General features: G+C 51.7%; 1 protein-coding gene across 4 annotated transcripts in view; it reads right to left on the bottom strand.

The window, feature by feature from the left end:
- PLEKHH1 (pleckstrin homology, MyTH4 and FERM domain containing H1) overlaps positions 1–15,037 on the bottom strand; it is a 49,318-nt gene that overhangs the window by 11,929 nt on the left and 22,352 nt on the right. For 3 of the 4 annotated variants that reach the window (XM_041758968.1, XM_041758971.1, XM_041758969.1), the window contains exons 5-16: positions 13,953–14,036; positions 12,178–12,259; positions 11,313–12,067; positions 7,393–7,471; positions 6,671–6,762; positions 4,622–4,772; positions 4,277–4,419; positions 3,197–3,307; positions 2,167–2,253; positions 1,671–1,832; positions 667–747; positions 120–302 (exon numbers count right to left, since the gene is read on the bottom strand). In XM_041758968.1, coding sequence (XP_041614902.1) covers positions 120–302; positions 667–747; positions 1,671–1,832; positions 2,167–2,253; positions 3,197–3,307; positions 4,277–4,419; positions 4,622–4,772; positions 6,671–6,762; positions 7,393–7,471; positions 11,313–12,067; positions 12,178–12,259; positions 13,953–14,036 — 2,010 coding nt within the window. The remainder of the gene's footprint in view (positions 1–119; positions 303–666; positions 748–1,670; positions 1,833–2,166; positions 2,254–3,196; positions 3,308–4,276; positions 4,420–4,621; positions 4,773–6,670; positions 6,763–7,392; positions 7,472–11,312; positions 12,068–12,177; positions 12,260–13,952; positions 14,037–15,037) is intronic. The other variant, XM_041758972.1, reaches the window with a different exon arrangement.

Consider the following 15,037-nt stretch of genomic DNA (forward strand, 5'->3'; position numbering starts at 1 on the left):
ATCATCCCAGAGAATATGAGCCACCAAAATGTCCAGAAGGGACTTGAATCTGGGGAGGCTGGGAAAGAAAGATGGAAGATGAGAATCACAGGACTGAGCATGGCCATGGGGGCCCTTACCTTTTCATGCTTAGTGCCAATGAGGAGGTAGGTGGGGCTATGCTCTGGGGGGTGGATCACCAGGGTGCAGTGGGAGGAGAGCAACCGCCTGCTCCCTCCAGCCTCATAGTCCTCGTCCGAGTCACAGGATCGATCTACTTCCTCTATGCGCGCGTCCCGCACAGGCAGATGGCCCAGGGGTCGCTGCGGACAGGAGGAGCCTTCCATGAATGGGAGAGCCAGCAGGGTACAAGGCAGTCTCCTCTCTCTGAACCCTTGGGCCCTGTTGGGCTAGGAATCATGGGCATGGCCAGGTCACAGATTGAGGGGGTTAACTATAGCTCCCTGGCTGAGGCTTGCCTTGAGAAGCACAGATAGACCACACAGGTGGAATCTGTGGGCCACACACATTGGCCCTTCAGGCTAGTGGGATCCAGCCAGCTTTGTACTTGTGGTGGCATTGGGTGCAGTAGGGGGGAAAGCTGGGGCCTGCCATCAGGACATGGAGAAACAGGAATGTGGTCTGGGGAGAGCAGAGAGTGGGTGCTGTCAGGAAGCCATGAAGTACCTTGTCCTCATGACTTCGATAGTAGTAGAAGGTTTTCCCAACAAGAGCACACCAGACCAGCTTGGAATGGCCATGTTTTACCTATAAAACAGAAATTAAGACCACATTATTAGAACTAGATAATCCCACAAGTAAATCCAGGACTGCCAAAGAGAGGCCACAGAAAGGCAGATCTCCAAAGACCTGGTCAAACTCAGGTCCTTAAGTGGAGATGTCACCCAGACTCCCTACTAACAGAACCAGCCCTTTCACATCGAGGGTCTGTGGCATGTACCCTGTGATACCTCATCCATTCTTGTGCCACATGCCGTTAAAAGATTAACCAGGCCAATCAGGAGTCCTGTCCCAGGACTATGCTCATCAGCTGTAAGGATGCTGAGAGGGAGGCAGGGCCATCCACGGTAGCCTGAAGCCCCCAGGCCGACGTAAATCACAAGGGCATAACAAGTGCACAGACGGCAGAGGAGGCCAGCACGAGCCACAGCCTGAATGTGGAAGCAGAGGCAGAGAGAGCCAAGAGTACGGAGCTTGCTCACACAAGTAGCTCTGCTTCCTGCTGGCCTGCTGGCCTAGTTCATGTGCTTCCTTGTTAACTTCCGTCTTCTTGAGGTTAACAAGCACTTCTCTGCTCCTTAGGCCACAAGAGTCCTAACTCAAACACTTTTAGGGCAGGTCTGGGATCCCATGTCTTGGAGTGGGCACACCTGCCTCGCCTATGTCATGGCTTCCCACTCCTCACAGAGGCAGGTGCAGGTGGGGGTGGGAGGCAACTCCCAATAACCTCAGAACAGGTACAAAACATTCCTTTCCTTCCTGTCCTGGCGACAGCTTGGTGCTAACAACCCTCATCTCTGTTTTCATTCTCTGACACTAGGAGCGGTCAGGCTGTATTTGAGGCTAATCTCCAAGAGCCAATGCCTGCAGACAGTGGCTGTAAGGGGGTCGGCACTCAAGAGGCCCATATTCAGGAGGCCCACATTCCTCCCCACCGGCCCCTCCAATACCTTGGTCAGCCACCCCTTCACAGTGGGCTTGGTGCCGCCCCGAGGCAGGGCTGGAGGCCCCACGGCCTGGACCCTCAGCAGGCTCTGCAGCACCCGGATCCACTCCTCCAGCAGGCCAGGTGAGTCTGCTGTCAGGTAATAGGTTTTCTTCTCAGAGATAAGCTGTAGAGGAGGGATTGGGGGGCAGGGGAGATGGCATGATGGAATGCCAGGGACCTGGCTCTGAGGCGGTGCAAATCCCTGAATCCACCGGGCCTTCTTTCTTCCCACCTGGGACTCAATCCCTTCTTTCCTTTGTTCTTTTCCCCATCTCTGCTGCCTTCACTCTGGCTCGCCCATTCAGTCTCTTCTTCCTCCCCATTACTAGGGTCACATCCAGACGGGGAGGTGAGGTTTCTCCCACACACTCATTCTTCCCCAGCTTTGTTTCAATCAGAATCCTATCCAAACCCAGTAGCTCCTCATCTAAACCCCTGGCTTCTAGGAGCACACCCACCTGGAATGTCTGTGCACCCTCCCCACGAACAATCTGGCAATGGGAATTCAGTTCCACTACTCCCTGAGGTTTCCGGATGACATCACTCTGTAAAGACAGGAATGGGGAAGAAAACAGTCAGAGCCTTCCCAGAACACATCGTTCTCCCTCAAATGTGACTCTAGGCCTCAGACAAAGGGGAAAGCGATCCCCAAGCTTTCCTGCACTGTGATATGAAGGGTAACTTGTTCTGGATCCTGGTTCTAGCTAAATGGGGCAATAATTAGAAACAGGTTCATCTGACCCAGGCCTTGAAAAGTATAGATTGAACCTTCAAAACTGGGTCAGAAGCCAGCAGGTTATTACTGAGCTATAAAGCCTTTACAGTCTTTCTACTACATCTTTATACCAAGTATGGCAAATAAGTGGCATACATACATATCACCATTCCCCTCTCCGGTGTGCCCGCACACCTTACTAACCACTCAGAGCATGCCTACTTGCTGAGTGATACAGGCCCAGAATCCTCAACAGCCACTGACAATCGGCTGGAGTTGCATGAGCGACACAGCCTTTTCACTTTCTTTAAAACATTAATGTTGGTTCCCCAAGGAGGTCCTGTCAAACTAGATCTCAACATCCAAGGCTCCCTAGTTCCAAACTACAGGAAGGAGGTGGAGGAGGTCATGGGCTCTCTGTTAGAACAACCCAGATGACGTGAGGGCAGCCAGGGAAAAATTCTTTTATAGGACCAGGCATTAAAAGAAATCAGCTTCTGAAGTATGAAGGAATCACCAAGCCAACTCATCTAGAACTGCCTCTGACGCCTCTGTACCTGATTTCACTCCAAGAACCAGTGACCAGCCTCATGGTTCCACGTGAGGCTCAGAGCCTCGGGTATCCAGACAGGCCGCCTCTCCCCACCTGCCAGACCTCTGGCCTCTGGCCTCTGGCCGTGGGCCACACCAGCCCTTCCTCTAGCCTCTGTCGCACAATTCTGAGTTTGGACTGGGGCCCTAGTGACTACTGTCCTTGGGGAGGAGGGTCTCACCGGAGACTTGTAGTACATAATCTGTCCCTGTCTCAGGACAAACCAGCGCCTCTTCCACGTCTTCACCCGGCTCCCCATTTTTAGCAGGTAGCCTGACTTCTCCAGTGACTCCTGCAGGGGTGAGAGGGCACAGAGGGGAAGAGGAGTGGACAGAAAGAGGGAGTCACTTGGGGTTTGTAGATGTCACCCAGGCCAAAATGTCCCAGTTGAGTTACTGCTTTGTCATCAATTACAAAGTCTTGAGTATCTACTCTGTATTTTCAGGGCACCAGGCCCTGCTAAAGGTTCAGAGAGAACTAGCATAAAGCAAGGTGATCCCGCCATGGAAGGGTCCTGCTGGCTAGGAAGATAACACCCACCCCATGAGAAGGCGGCAGTCCAGGGGCTGCACAAGGGAGCAGCTAGCCAGGGAGGGCTTCACAAAGAGCCAGATCTGAACTGGCCTGGGAAAGAAAAGTCAGCTTCCCTTCAAAGACGCACCAAGGGGAGGAAAAGGCCCTCGTCGGCAGCAGAAAAGGAGAGTGAGGTTTGGGAAACAAGGGGCACATCAGCCAGGCTGGGGCAGGGGGCTGATGGAGGCAGGGAGACAAGGCCCGTCGGCACAGTGGTATGGCTCAAGGACTGGGGGATGAGGGATGTGAGTTTGCAGCACGGCTCTGAGCCTCAAGCTTCTTATCCATAAAATGGGGCCCTAGTCCTGAGAAGATGGTGAGGATACATGAACCAAGGACTGAGGACAGTGCGTGGCACAGTGTAAGAACCCTGTAAAGGTCAGCTCTCGGCATTCCGGGGTCGAAACACATGTAATCTCCTGGGACCGCCGGGGGAAAGCCCACTGGCTACTCCTAGCTCCATGAGGAGCTCACTAGGTCCCATCTCCTTCCTTGCAGGGTCTGTGTATACCTGCCTGCCCCCCCCCCCCCCCCGCACACTCCTTGGCACTTCACACCTGTCACTACCCCCTGCCACTGCCTTCACTGTTCCCCAGGACGCCTATCTCCAGGCAGGCAGCATCTGCTGGAGGCCTGCTCCCATCCTGCCTGCCTCAACCCGGCTGAAGGGGCTGTGCTCCCAGCTCACCCCGCCCAGGCCTGGCCCCTCAATGGAGTAGGAGGAGGTGCGCTGGAGTTTGTGCTCCGGCTCCGAGTAGTCGCTGTCCAGTGAGCAGGCATCTGGGGGGATGGCGTAGTCGCCCTCGGAGCTCAGCGAGGACATGGAGACACCTGCCAAGGGAGGAGGAGTCCAGGCCTGGGTCCCCTTACCCCTTCCGGGGCTGCAGGGACTGCAGGGACCTTCCTCACCGACCCAGGACCTCTGAGTCTGGAGCTGAGGGTCACGGGCAGAGATGAAGCAGGGAGCCCTGGAGAAGCCCACCCGTAGGAAGAGGGCTTGCTGCCCCGCACCCTGCTGCTCCCTCCTCTGTACCTCTCTTGATGGCCCTGGGGCTGCCCAGTCCACTGGTCTTCCTGGACTCTGAGCAGGGGACTGAAGATCGAAAACTCGCCTGAGAGCTGCAGTCATCATCGGACCCCGAGGACTCATCCATAAAAGGCACGCTGCTGATCTGCGTGGCTCTCTGCAAGACAGGCGCCCTCCCCCACTGCAGCTCACCTTGCCAAACAAGACCCTTCCCCTCGGCACTTGTGTTCCTGCCCAGGTGCCCGGGGTGCGGCCAACACAGCCTGCCCCAGGCACTCAACAGACAACTGTTGCATCTGTGTCCTCACCTCCAAGCTTCTCCTTTGGCCTCCCGCCCCCACACGGAGTCCTCCCTCCTCCGTGGTCCCCCAAGGAGCTGCCCCATCTGAGCTAACTGGCTGCTATGACCCTTGCTCCTGCCACTAGGGGGCCAGGATGCCACGTGGGGCAAGCAAGAGACAGGAGCTTTATTTATTTTTAAGATTTTATTTATTTATGAGACACAGAGCAAGAGAGAGAGAGAGAGAGAGAGAGAGATGCAGAGAGAGAAGCAGGCTCCATGCAGGGAGCCCGACGTGGGACTCGATCCCGGGTCTTCAGGATCACAACCTGGGCTGAAGGTGGCGCTAAACCACTGAGCCACCCGGGCTGCCCGAGACAGGAGCTTTAAACTGTGTGTGGGGATAAGGAAACAAGAGGATATCTCGGTGGGCAACATTTAGAAAGACAGTGTCAATGTTGGTGAAAGCATGGGAAAAAAGATACTCTATAGTGTGATAAAGCCTTTTAGAAAGTAATTTGGCACTACCTGCCAAAATTTAAAATATGGATATCATTTGCCCATAAATTTCACCTCTGGAAATACATTATACTAAGTCCACAGAGATATATTTGCACAATGATATTCATTACAGCATTGATTTTAGAGAAAAACATAGATATGACCTAAATTGTCAATCAGTGTGGGCAGCCCAGGTGGCTCAGTGGTTTAGTGCGGACTTAAGTCCAGGGCATTATCCTGGAGACCCAGGATGGAGTCCCATGTCGGGCTCCCTGCATGGAGCCTGCTTCTCCTTCTGCCTGTGTCTCTGCCTCTCTCTCTCTCTCTCTGTGTGTGTGTCTCTCATGAATAAATAAATAAAATCTTTTAAAAAATTGTCAATCAGTGGAGGGCAGGTTAAGTAAGGTAGTTATGGGGGAATCTATACCAAGGGGTACTGGACAGCCCTAAGGGGAAGCAGAGCTGTGCACAGAGGTACGGCAGGAAGATGTGACACACGGTCGCATGAACAAACAAGGAGTAGAAGGATGTGTATAATGTGATCCTTGCTGTGTGCATGTGTGTGTTTGAGAAAGAGAGAGAGAGAGAAAGAGAGGGACAGACAGGGACACAGACAATATTTGTCAATATACCAGTAAATTTGTCAGAGAGCCTCAGATAAACACCAAACCATTAATGATAGTGGCCTCTGGGGTCAGAAATTAGGGAAAAGCAATGTGAAAGAAAATTTAACTTTTGGCTTTTTGGTTCTTCTATAAAATGTTTTATAAAGCATTACTGTTTTGAGCTCAAAAAGCACTAATAAAAGGAAAAATGTGTATGACGTTATCTCAGTTGTATCTGACCTTTGTTAAAAAATATGTAGAGATGTGAAACTAACATGACACTGCGTGCCAACTACATTAAAAAAAAAACCACGCAGAGATATTATGAGAGTATACACAGGAATATTTGTTTGACTATGTATGAAAAGTTTTGGAAGGAGTCTTCTTGAGAACAGACATGTGAAAAGATGGTAAGGACAGGTGAAGCAGGCATAGGTCTAACATTTAACTTTTCACTTTGCCCACAATTGTATTGATTCAAATTTTTGTAAACATACAATTTTTATAATAAAAATCTAATAAAAATAAAATGACACATACATGGGAGCTGAGCTCCCTGCCCAGAGTCATAAGTGTGCTGAAGCCTGACCCTAGAGGCCCACTAGAGCCACTACATGGAGAAGGGGCCTCCTGGATGGAACACCCCCACCTCGGACAGCAGCTTCTTACCCCCTTCAGGGCTGTGTAGACAGGCACGGTGACATTCTTGTAGACAAGGCCAGAGAAAGGCCCAGGGGACGCAAGGGCAGGAGGGCTTGAAGCTGGAAGGGGTGGGGAAGAGGGATGAGATTAATTCAGGTGCCATAACTCACTCAGGGGCCTGTGGGAAGTAGAGACGTGGGCCAGCGGAAGATATCCAGGCAGAGAGTGTTCCCTGAACAAGCACTCCAGGAAGACAGGTGGGGTGGCAGTCCTTAGGATGGGGGCTGTGGACTTCAGCCCCACTTTTGCCACTATGGAGCTCACATCATGGAGGATTCAGTGGCTGGCCAACTGACTCAGGAGCCAGAGGGTTAGGGATGTGGTTCCTTCGTGGGGGTGGGAGGAGGCGGCATCTAAATTGGGGCACTGAGGAGCTCCCCCCACCCCCCAGTACTAGGCATTACTGAAGAGAAGCCAATGCAGATGGGGGAGGCTGGGCTGGAGGGTCTCATCTCTAAAGTCCCTTCCAGCTCTGTAATTGGCTACAATCCTGTTCAAGGCCCCGCCCACCCTATAAGTGAGTAGTTGACCCCGCACAGCTTCCTTTTCCCTCAAGGTGGCCCTGGCTGTGTGATTTCAGTGAACCTCACGGGCTGGGGGAGGGAACAGGGTGACAGGTGACACTGGCCCTGGGTGTTGCTAAGAGTCTTCTCCCTGCATGCCCACCCTGTCCACCATGTGGGACTCACCACAGCAGGTGACATTAGTTCTGGAAGATGCATCCGAGAGCCGCATGCCAGCCATGGCCACAGCATAGATCCGGCTCTCCTGTAATGGAAGGCCCCATCGGGTCAGAACCCAGTGTGGAGCCCAGCCCAGCCCCTCCTGAGTGTGGAGAGAAAAGGACGCTGTGGACGCAGGCCTGCATGGAGGCTTGGCCAACTACCGGTGAGGGAATCCTAGGCAAGTTACATCTGAGCCTCCTCCTCCTCAGCTCTGAAGTGGGGTAATGCTCACCTGTCAGGCTGTTATGAACATCATTAATGTAAACATTTGACAGCATCCAACAGATATTCACTCCTTCTCTTGCCTCCACCCTTCCCTTGGGGCAAGGAAGTTCAAGAGGAGGAGGTCAGTGACCTGACCCATTTTAGAGATCTTACCCATTTTAGAGGCCCTGGGTCCCAGGCTCTCACCCCTCAAAGCTGGGGTGTTGATAAGGAAGTGGGTGGCCCATGGCAAGGGCATGCCCTTTTGCAAGCCTGTTGTTTGGAAGCTGGGACACAGTTTTTTCCTACAGTAACAACATTATGTTCACAGTTAGGCCCAACCTGCAAAGCCTGCCTGAGCTCCCCCAGGACCCTGAACTCTGCTGTAGAAGACACAGGGATGGGAACCTCCACCCTCAACTCCTCTTTTACTCCTCAGGATTCCCGTGTCTGAAGCAGGGCCCTGGGCCTAGGGAGCTTTACTAATAGTTTTGATGAACAACCCCACTGCTGCTCTTTCTTAACTCTTCTCCATTCAAGGGAACGGGAAACAAAGGCCCCATCAGGGGACAGGGGAGTCACAAGGACTAGGGGAGGTGGGCCCGGCCTGGGGCTGGAAGGGCCATGGGGTGCTACTGGGTGTCCCCCAGAGGGGAGCAGCGGCTCTGGAGGGCTGGGTGAGACCCCCTCCCTGAGCTGGGTGGAGGGATAGGAAGGTAAGAGACAGAGAGGCAGGCGGAGGGGGTCCCAGGAGGGGATTATTCCTGCTAGTAGTGATCATGGAGCTCAACCAGGACAGGCCTCTAACATTATAGAGGAAATGCAAACGAAGCTTGAGGGATTTGGGTATTTGGGTAAAACAGACAGGAGAGCGTTTTACAAAAGTTACCCACTGTCCAACTCATGAGGCTGCTCTGAGGATCAACCAAAACAGGGCTTGGCACGCTCTCAACTGGCAGATCAGTCTACCTCCTCCCTCCGACTGAGGAATGTCCTCCTCTCAGTTCCCAGTCTAGATTTCCCCTCAGATGGCCACTGCCCAGTTGGTCCCACCTAAGAAGAGAGGGTGGGCACCTGTCTGGTTTTTTTTTTTTTAAGATTTTTAAAAATATATTTTATTTATTTATTCATGAGAGACACAGAGAGAGAGGCAGAGACACAAGCAGAGGGAGAAGCAGGCTCCATGCAGGGAGCCCGAAGTGGGACTCGATCCTGGGTCTCCAGGATCACGCCCTGAGCCAAAGGCAGAAGCTCATCTACTGAGCCACCCAGATGCCCCTATCATCTTTAGGAGCAAGTTACAACAAGGATCATGAACAGGAGACAACTCCTCCTTAGCTGGTAAGGCCACTGCAGGGTCCCGGGGCTTGCCAAGAGCAGGGAGGGCCTGTGGGAAGACCCAGATCCCACCTTCACCCCCACAGCTTAGCTAATGTCACATGGGGAAAGTGTTGTCCGAAGCACCTTCTATATTTATTCACTCCCTTCTTCTCTGGCTGTCCCTCTCCTTCCCCTTAACACACACTCATCACATACAGGCAGAGCACAGGAACTCCTCTGTCCATACAGGTGGACAGCTCTATTTTGGCAAAATGGCAAAAGTGAGCAGCGTTTTCCTCTGGTAACACCTGCTGAGGCCTCTTGTCATACCCCTTGCCAGAATGCTCCCTCACTGCCCGCCTCTGCTTTCAGATTCTAGATCATTTGTAGTTACAAGACAACAATGAAAAAAAGGAGGGATGGTTCTGACGGAGATCCAGCCTGGCTGGGCCCTTGCCTCCTTTCCGACATCCTCTCCCTGTGCCCCGCCTGCCCCTTTGCTCCTTCTCTGCCCCCTGTCCCTCCACCTCACCCTTCCAACCTGGGAGGCAGCGCCCTGTGCGGTGCTCCCACGACTTCAAAGCTTCAGGGACAGGGCAGCATCACAAGGCCTGGAGACTGGCCCTGGGTAGACCTCCCAGAGCTCCCGCCAGGCCTCGCTCCCAGGCGTGGCTGTGTCTCCGGCCATCAGGCCACCTCACAGTGATCAGTGTTGGTCAGCAAGCACTGCTAAGGACCTGGCCTGTGTGCCTGCAGCACTGAGGCTCCCAGACCGCCAGCATTTCCAAAGGAACCCCTGGAGGGGCATCTGGGTGGCTCAGTCAGTTAAGCCTCTGCCTTTGGCTCAGGTTATGATCCCAAGGTCCTGGGATCAAGCCCCACATGGGGCTCCCTACTCAGCTGAGAGCCTGCTTCTCCCTCTCCCTCTGCCCCTCCCTCCTGCTCATGCATGCACTCCCTCTCTCAAATAAAGAAATAAAACCTTAAAAAAAAAAAAAAAAGAGCCCCTGGAAGGTGCTACTGAAAAGGTAGGTCTCCTGGGCAGTGGTGAAAGGTGGTGTCTCCCTGAAGTACGCCTCTCAGTACCCTATTCCTTATGCTGCCAGGAGCCTGACACTCAAGACGTCTCCTACCTCGGCCCCTCATACCACAGCAGCATCCAGGGGTCTGAGCTCAAGTAAGAGGCTGACATCTGCTCTCTGATGTCCCCTAAGAAGCAGCGTAGCTGGAAGGCTAGAGATGAGCTCTGGAGGCAGCAGGGCCACATTTAAAGCCTGGCTCCTGGGCAGCCCAGGTGGCTCAGTGATTTAGCGCTGCCTTCAGCCCAGGGCCTGATCCTGGGGTCCTGGGATCGAGTCCCGAGTCCCACGTTGGGCTCCCTGCATGGAGCCTCTTCTCCCTCTGCCTGTGTCTCTGCCTCTCTCTCTCTCTCTCTCTAATGAATAAATAAATAAAATCTTAAAAAAAAAAAAAAAAAAAAGCCTGGCTCCTCACTAACTACTGCATGACCTTGAGTAAGTAACCACGTCTGTGGGGACAGCAGTTTCCCATTTGTGACATGGGATAGTACAAAGTTGTTCACACTTCCACCGGGCCGTGAGCTACATGCTCCACACCCCAGCTCTCATCCCACCTTCCACACTGACCTGCTCAACCTCATCCATGTCCATCCACCCCGTTTTCATTTTAACTGTTTATCATGGAAAATGCCAAACAGGCAGAGAGGTGGAATAAAGAGACTAAAGAATGACCTCACGTAGCCACCTCCCAGTTCTCTGAAGACTGACACATGGCTGATCTTGTTTCACTGGTGCTCCCAACCCCAGATCACTGTTTCTGAGGCAGTGCCACCAGACATCATGTCCTTTATCCAATATTACAATATGGGAGCTAAGGCTCACAGACAACAGTAGCCAGCTGTGAACCACTACCATGGGTACTTAACTGCCAGCTAGTAGACTATCAATCCTCACAAACAACCCAATAAAGGAAGTACTATTATCCCCATGTTATAGATGGGAAACCGAGGCATGCAGGCTTAGTAACTTGCTCAGGGCACACAGTTAGCAGTTGACCCCTAGTGGTTTGATCCAGGGATCTGTGCTCCTTACCACCACACTGCACCACCCCAAAGAGTCAAGAAGATTAAATGAGAACGTGTGCACAAAGCTCCCAGCTTGGCGTGTGGCACATGCTCATGAAACAAGAGCCAACCACCATCCGCTCACCCAAATCCTGGCTCTACCCCTTGCTAACTGGTCATGAGGACGAGAGCCTCATCTCAGGCTCCACGTGAGGCTGTGCTCGGTGAGCCACTCTGGCCCCCTGTCCCTCTACCCTGCAAACCAACTGCCTCTTACCCAGGATGGAAACCGGTGCAGGGGGGGTGTAGGGGGTTTGTTGCCCAAATCCACTTCCTTCAGCTCAGCTCTGGGGGCCTTCGGGCTTTCTCTTTCCTTTTCCTTCGCCATTGGGGGTTGTTCCTCCATCTCCACGTTCTCTGGTTCCTCCTGGAGCTCAGCTCGGGCCTCCACCTCAGGAAGGCTGGAGGGGTGGAGGGCTGAGAGGGTCCCAATCTCAATGCTCACCACGTGGTTGAAGTGCCCAGGGCCCACCTGAGGCTGGCTGTGGTGCCTCTTGGCCAGCTGGATGCTGTCCCGCGGGGTGCTGGGGACCCGCACCTTTGGTAGGGTCAGGCTGCAGCCCGGGCTGCCTTCCCTGGCAGAGTTCTTTGTCCCAGGGAGTGTTGCTCCCTGAGCAATGACCAGGCCCTCACCCCAGGAGGCCGAACCATGTCTATGGGTGCGAGGCTTCATGCACAGCCGGCGGGGAGAGCCCTCTCCCAGATGCAAGGGAAGGGCCTTGGAGTCTGATATTTCCCCAGGATGGACCACGATGGGACTAGAATCCTCCAGGGAAATTCCTGGAGGAACAGAGTCCTTGCTCTGCAGGGCATCTGGGGAAGTTGCAGGCATAGTTGCCTTCAGGGCACCCTGGGCCTGAGGACCACTGTCCTGCCCTATCGGCTGGGTTCCTGGACCTGAAGGACCAGAATCCTGCTCTGTTATTTCCTGGGTGGCCACCAGCAGCTTCCCTGAAGGTGCCATCTGAAGAGCTGTGGTTGGGGTGAAAAACAGGCATATTAAGAGCTTCCTCAATTCAACGTATGCCCTGGCACACGCGTGTGCGCGCGCATACACACACACAAAGGCCTGTCCTGCTTACCTTCTAGAGCATCTTGGAGGACTCCCACCTGCTCCACCAGGTGCTGATTACTGCTCTTCAGGTGCTGATTCTCCATTTCAAGCTGGGCAAAAAGAAAAATAAAGATTTAGAATATTTAGCCTACAGGTTCAGGCATATAATTCAAAATAAGATTAAAATCCTTTTTAAAGATCAAATCTTTGAAAAAGAACAGTTGGTGCCCCAGCAATCCAGGGCTGGCCCTCCCAGGAGCTCTGACCTACCCCTTTCCTTTGTGCTAACCAGTTTTGGTTGGGATAGAATTCCATTTGGCAGCCCCTGCACCTTTTCTAGGTATTTTAACTTTTTAAAAAAATTGTGAACTATAATACATACACAGGAAATTGCATAGCATATCAACGAAGAGCTGAACAAATGACTCTGAAGTGAACGCTCATATGACTTCTGCCAAGGTCAAGAAATAGGAATTTGCCAGCATTGTTAACAAACCGGGATGTGCCTCCTCCCATTCACACGCTTCTCTCTCCCCATGAAGGCAACCACTCTTCTAAGTGTACAAGACTCACCCCCTTGCTTTCTGGGTTTTATCATCTAAGTATGCACCCCGACACACATTGGCCCGGTTGTGCCCATTCTGGTATAAATGGAATTATATGGTGTGTGCTTCTAGGTCAGGCTTCTTTTACTCAACACACTATCTATAAGACTCATGTTTGTGGTTGCCCCATTTTCTTTGGAATGAAATCCAACCTACTTTTTCGAGCACCTTTTAGCAAATATGGAGGCATCCTAGGTATCAGCTCTGCACTCCAAGAATTTATAGTCTAGCAGGTGACATGAGATATGCACCCACAGCAGGAGAGGAGAGGCAAAAAGAGCTGGTCCCCCCTGCAGGTATGAACTATGGTGTCAGGGTGGAGGAAGAAAAGTTGGCATTTGTCCTTTTCCAAAATTCGATTCCTTTCCTTTCTTTTTTTAAGATCTTACTTATTTATTTATGTGAGACAGAGAGAGAGAGAGAGGCAAAGACACAGGCAGAGGGAGAAGCAGGCTCCATGCAGGGAGCCCGACGTGGGACTGGATCCCGGGACCCCAGGAGCACATCCTGAGCCAAAAGCAGACACTTAACCTCTGAGCCACCCAGGTGACCCTCGATTCCTTTTCCTCTTGTTTCGAGAAAGAGGTTGCGGTTTGTTTTTCATTGCTAGTAGCACTGCAGCTTCTAGCCTCAAGTCTTCCTAAATCAAGCTGTAGCAACCCATGAGCTACGGAAATGAAGGGCTAGAGGTGGAAAGCTGGGGGGGAGAGGGGGTTTGGGGGGCAAGAGGTCAGGGACTTGGTGTCTACTAGGTACAGAGCTGCTGTTTGGGGTGATGCAGTTTTGGAAACAGACAGTGGTGGTGGTCTCACAACATTTTGAGCGTACTTAATGCCACTGAACTGGGGCAAATGGGAAATGGCATGTATATTTTGCCAATACCACAAAGAAGAAAGGAGAGGACAGAGGGGAAGTGGGGAGGGCAGCAGTAGGGTGTATGTTCTCACACCTCAGATGGGAGATTCACTCCTCCCCAAACGCATGCAAAGCTGATCAGGAGCCCTAGGGAGACCCAAGGGTGACAGGAGGAAGGGAAAAGTGAAGTGATGAGTCTGAGTGTTCAAGCTGAATGAAGGACAAATGGTTAACACAATGAAGGTCTGTCAAGGCCCCACAAACAGGAAACTTTGTGCTGGAGGATGGAGGGACCCCTGCCATATGGCCACTCCAGGTTTCTGGAGAGGAGTTTTCAGCTCACCTCTGCTAACTTCAGGGTCACCCATTCTTTGATCTTTGCAGCTTTCTCTTGGACAACTTTTGCTTCTTCAGCTCTCATCTGCTTCTGCAAGAAATCGAAGGCCTTTAGTTAATCATAGCAGCCTCCAGTAGAGTGAATGACAGGGGTGGGAGGGGGTGGGGGGCCCAGAAGCTCTGAGAAGGAATATCAAGCAACTGGGGTGTGGGGGGGTGGCCCAATGGAAAAAAATTCATTTATGAATTTAAAAAATATTCTTAAGGTGGGTGGGAAAAGCCTTCCTAAGCATGATACCTATCCTAAAGCTATGAAAGAAAAGACTAATGAGTCTATACTGTCACTACAAATTACTATCTGACAAACAAAAGTTCCCTTAAAATCAAAAGCAAACTGGGGGGATGATTTACAACACAAATGACTTACATAAAGAGGGCCAATTTGAAATAAACAAACCAATAAATACATGCACAAAGAATATGAACAGGAAATCAACAGAAAGAAATAAAGGGAAAGAAACTCATGAAAAGCTGTTCAACCCAACCATAACTTTAAAAATGCCCATAAAAGTCAGACTTCGTTTTTCTTCCATCAGACTAACACAATTTAAAAGTCTGATATCATCCCAAATTGTCAAGGATGTTGGAAAACAATCCTTCTTATGGAAACTGGCAAAGCCTTTTTGGGCAGCAATTTGATAATATCTGTCCGTGTTTTAAATGGCTGACCTAGCAAACTCACTGCTTAGGGATCATGAGTTGCAATATTATTTGATAAAGCAAAAAACCCCAAACCGGACATAACTAAGTGTCCACAAATCGGGGCTTGGCTAAATAAGCAAAATGAAAATGGAATGCTGTCCTTTGATACACAAGAAACGTTCACAATGAACCCTGGAATGATCTTAAGATTATCCAGTTTAAGGGGTTTGCACACTGGCCACAATCCAGCCTTCCACCTGGTTCCCAACCCTCCCTCCACCCCACCTATTTTTATAAATAAAGTTGTCCTGGAACACAGCCATGCCTATTCATTTATGGTATTGTCTAGGGCTACTTTCACGACACCATGGCACAGCCGAAGAGTTGCAA

Source organism: Vulpes lagopus, chromosome 6 (assembly GCF_018345385.1).
Source record: "Vulpes lagopus strain Blue_001 chromosome 6, ASM1834538v1, whole genome shotgun sequence".
Taxonomy (NCBI): Eukaryota; Metazoa; Chordata; class Mammalia; order Carnivora; family Canidae; genus Vulpes; species Vulpes lagopus.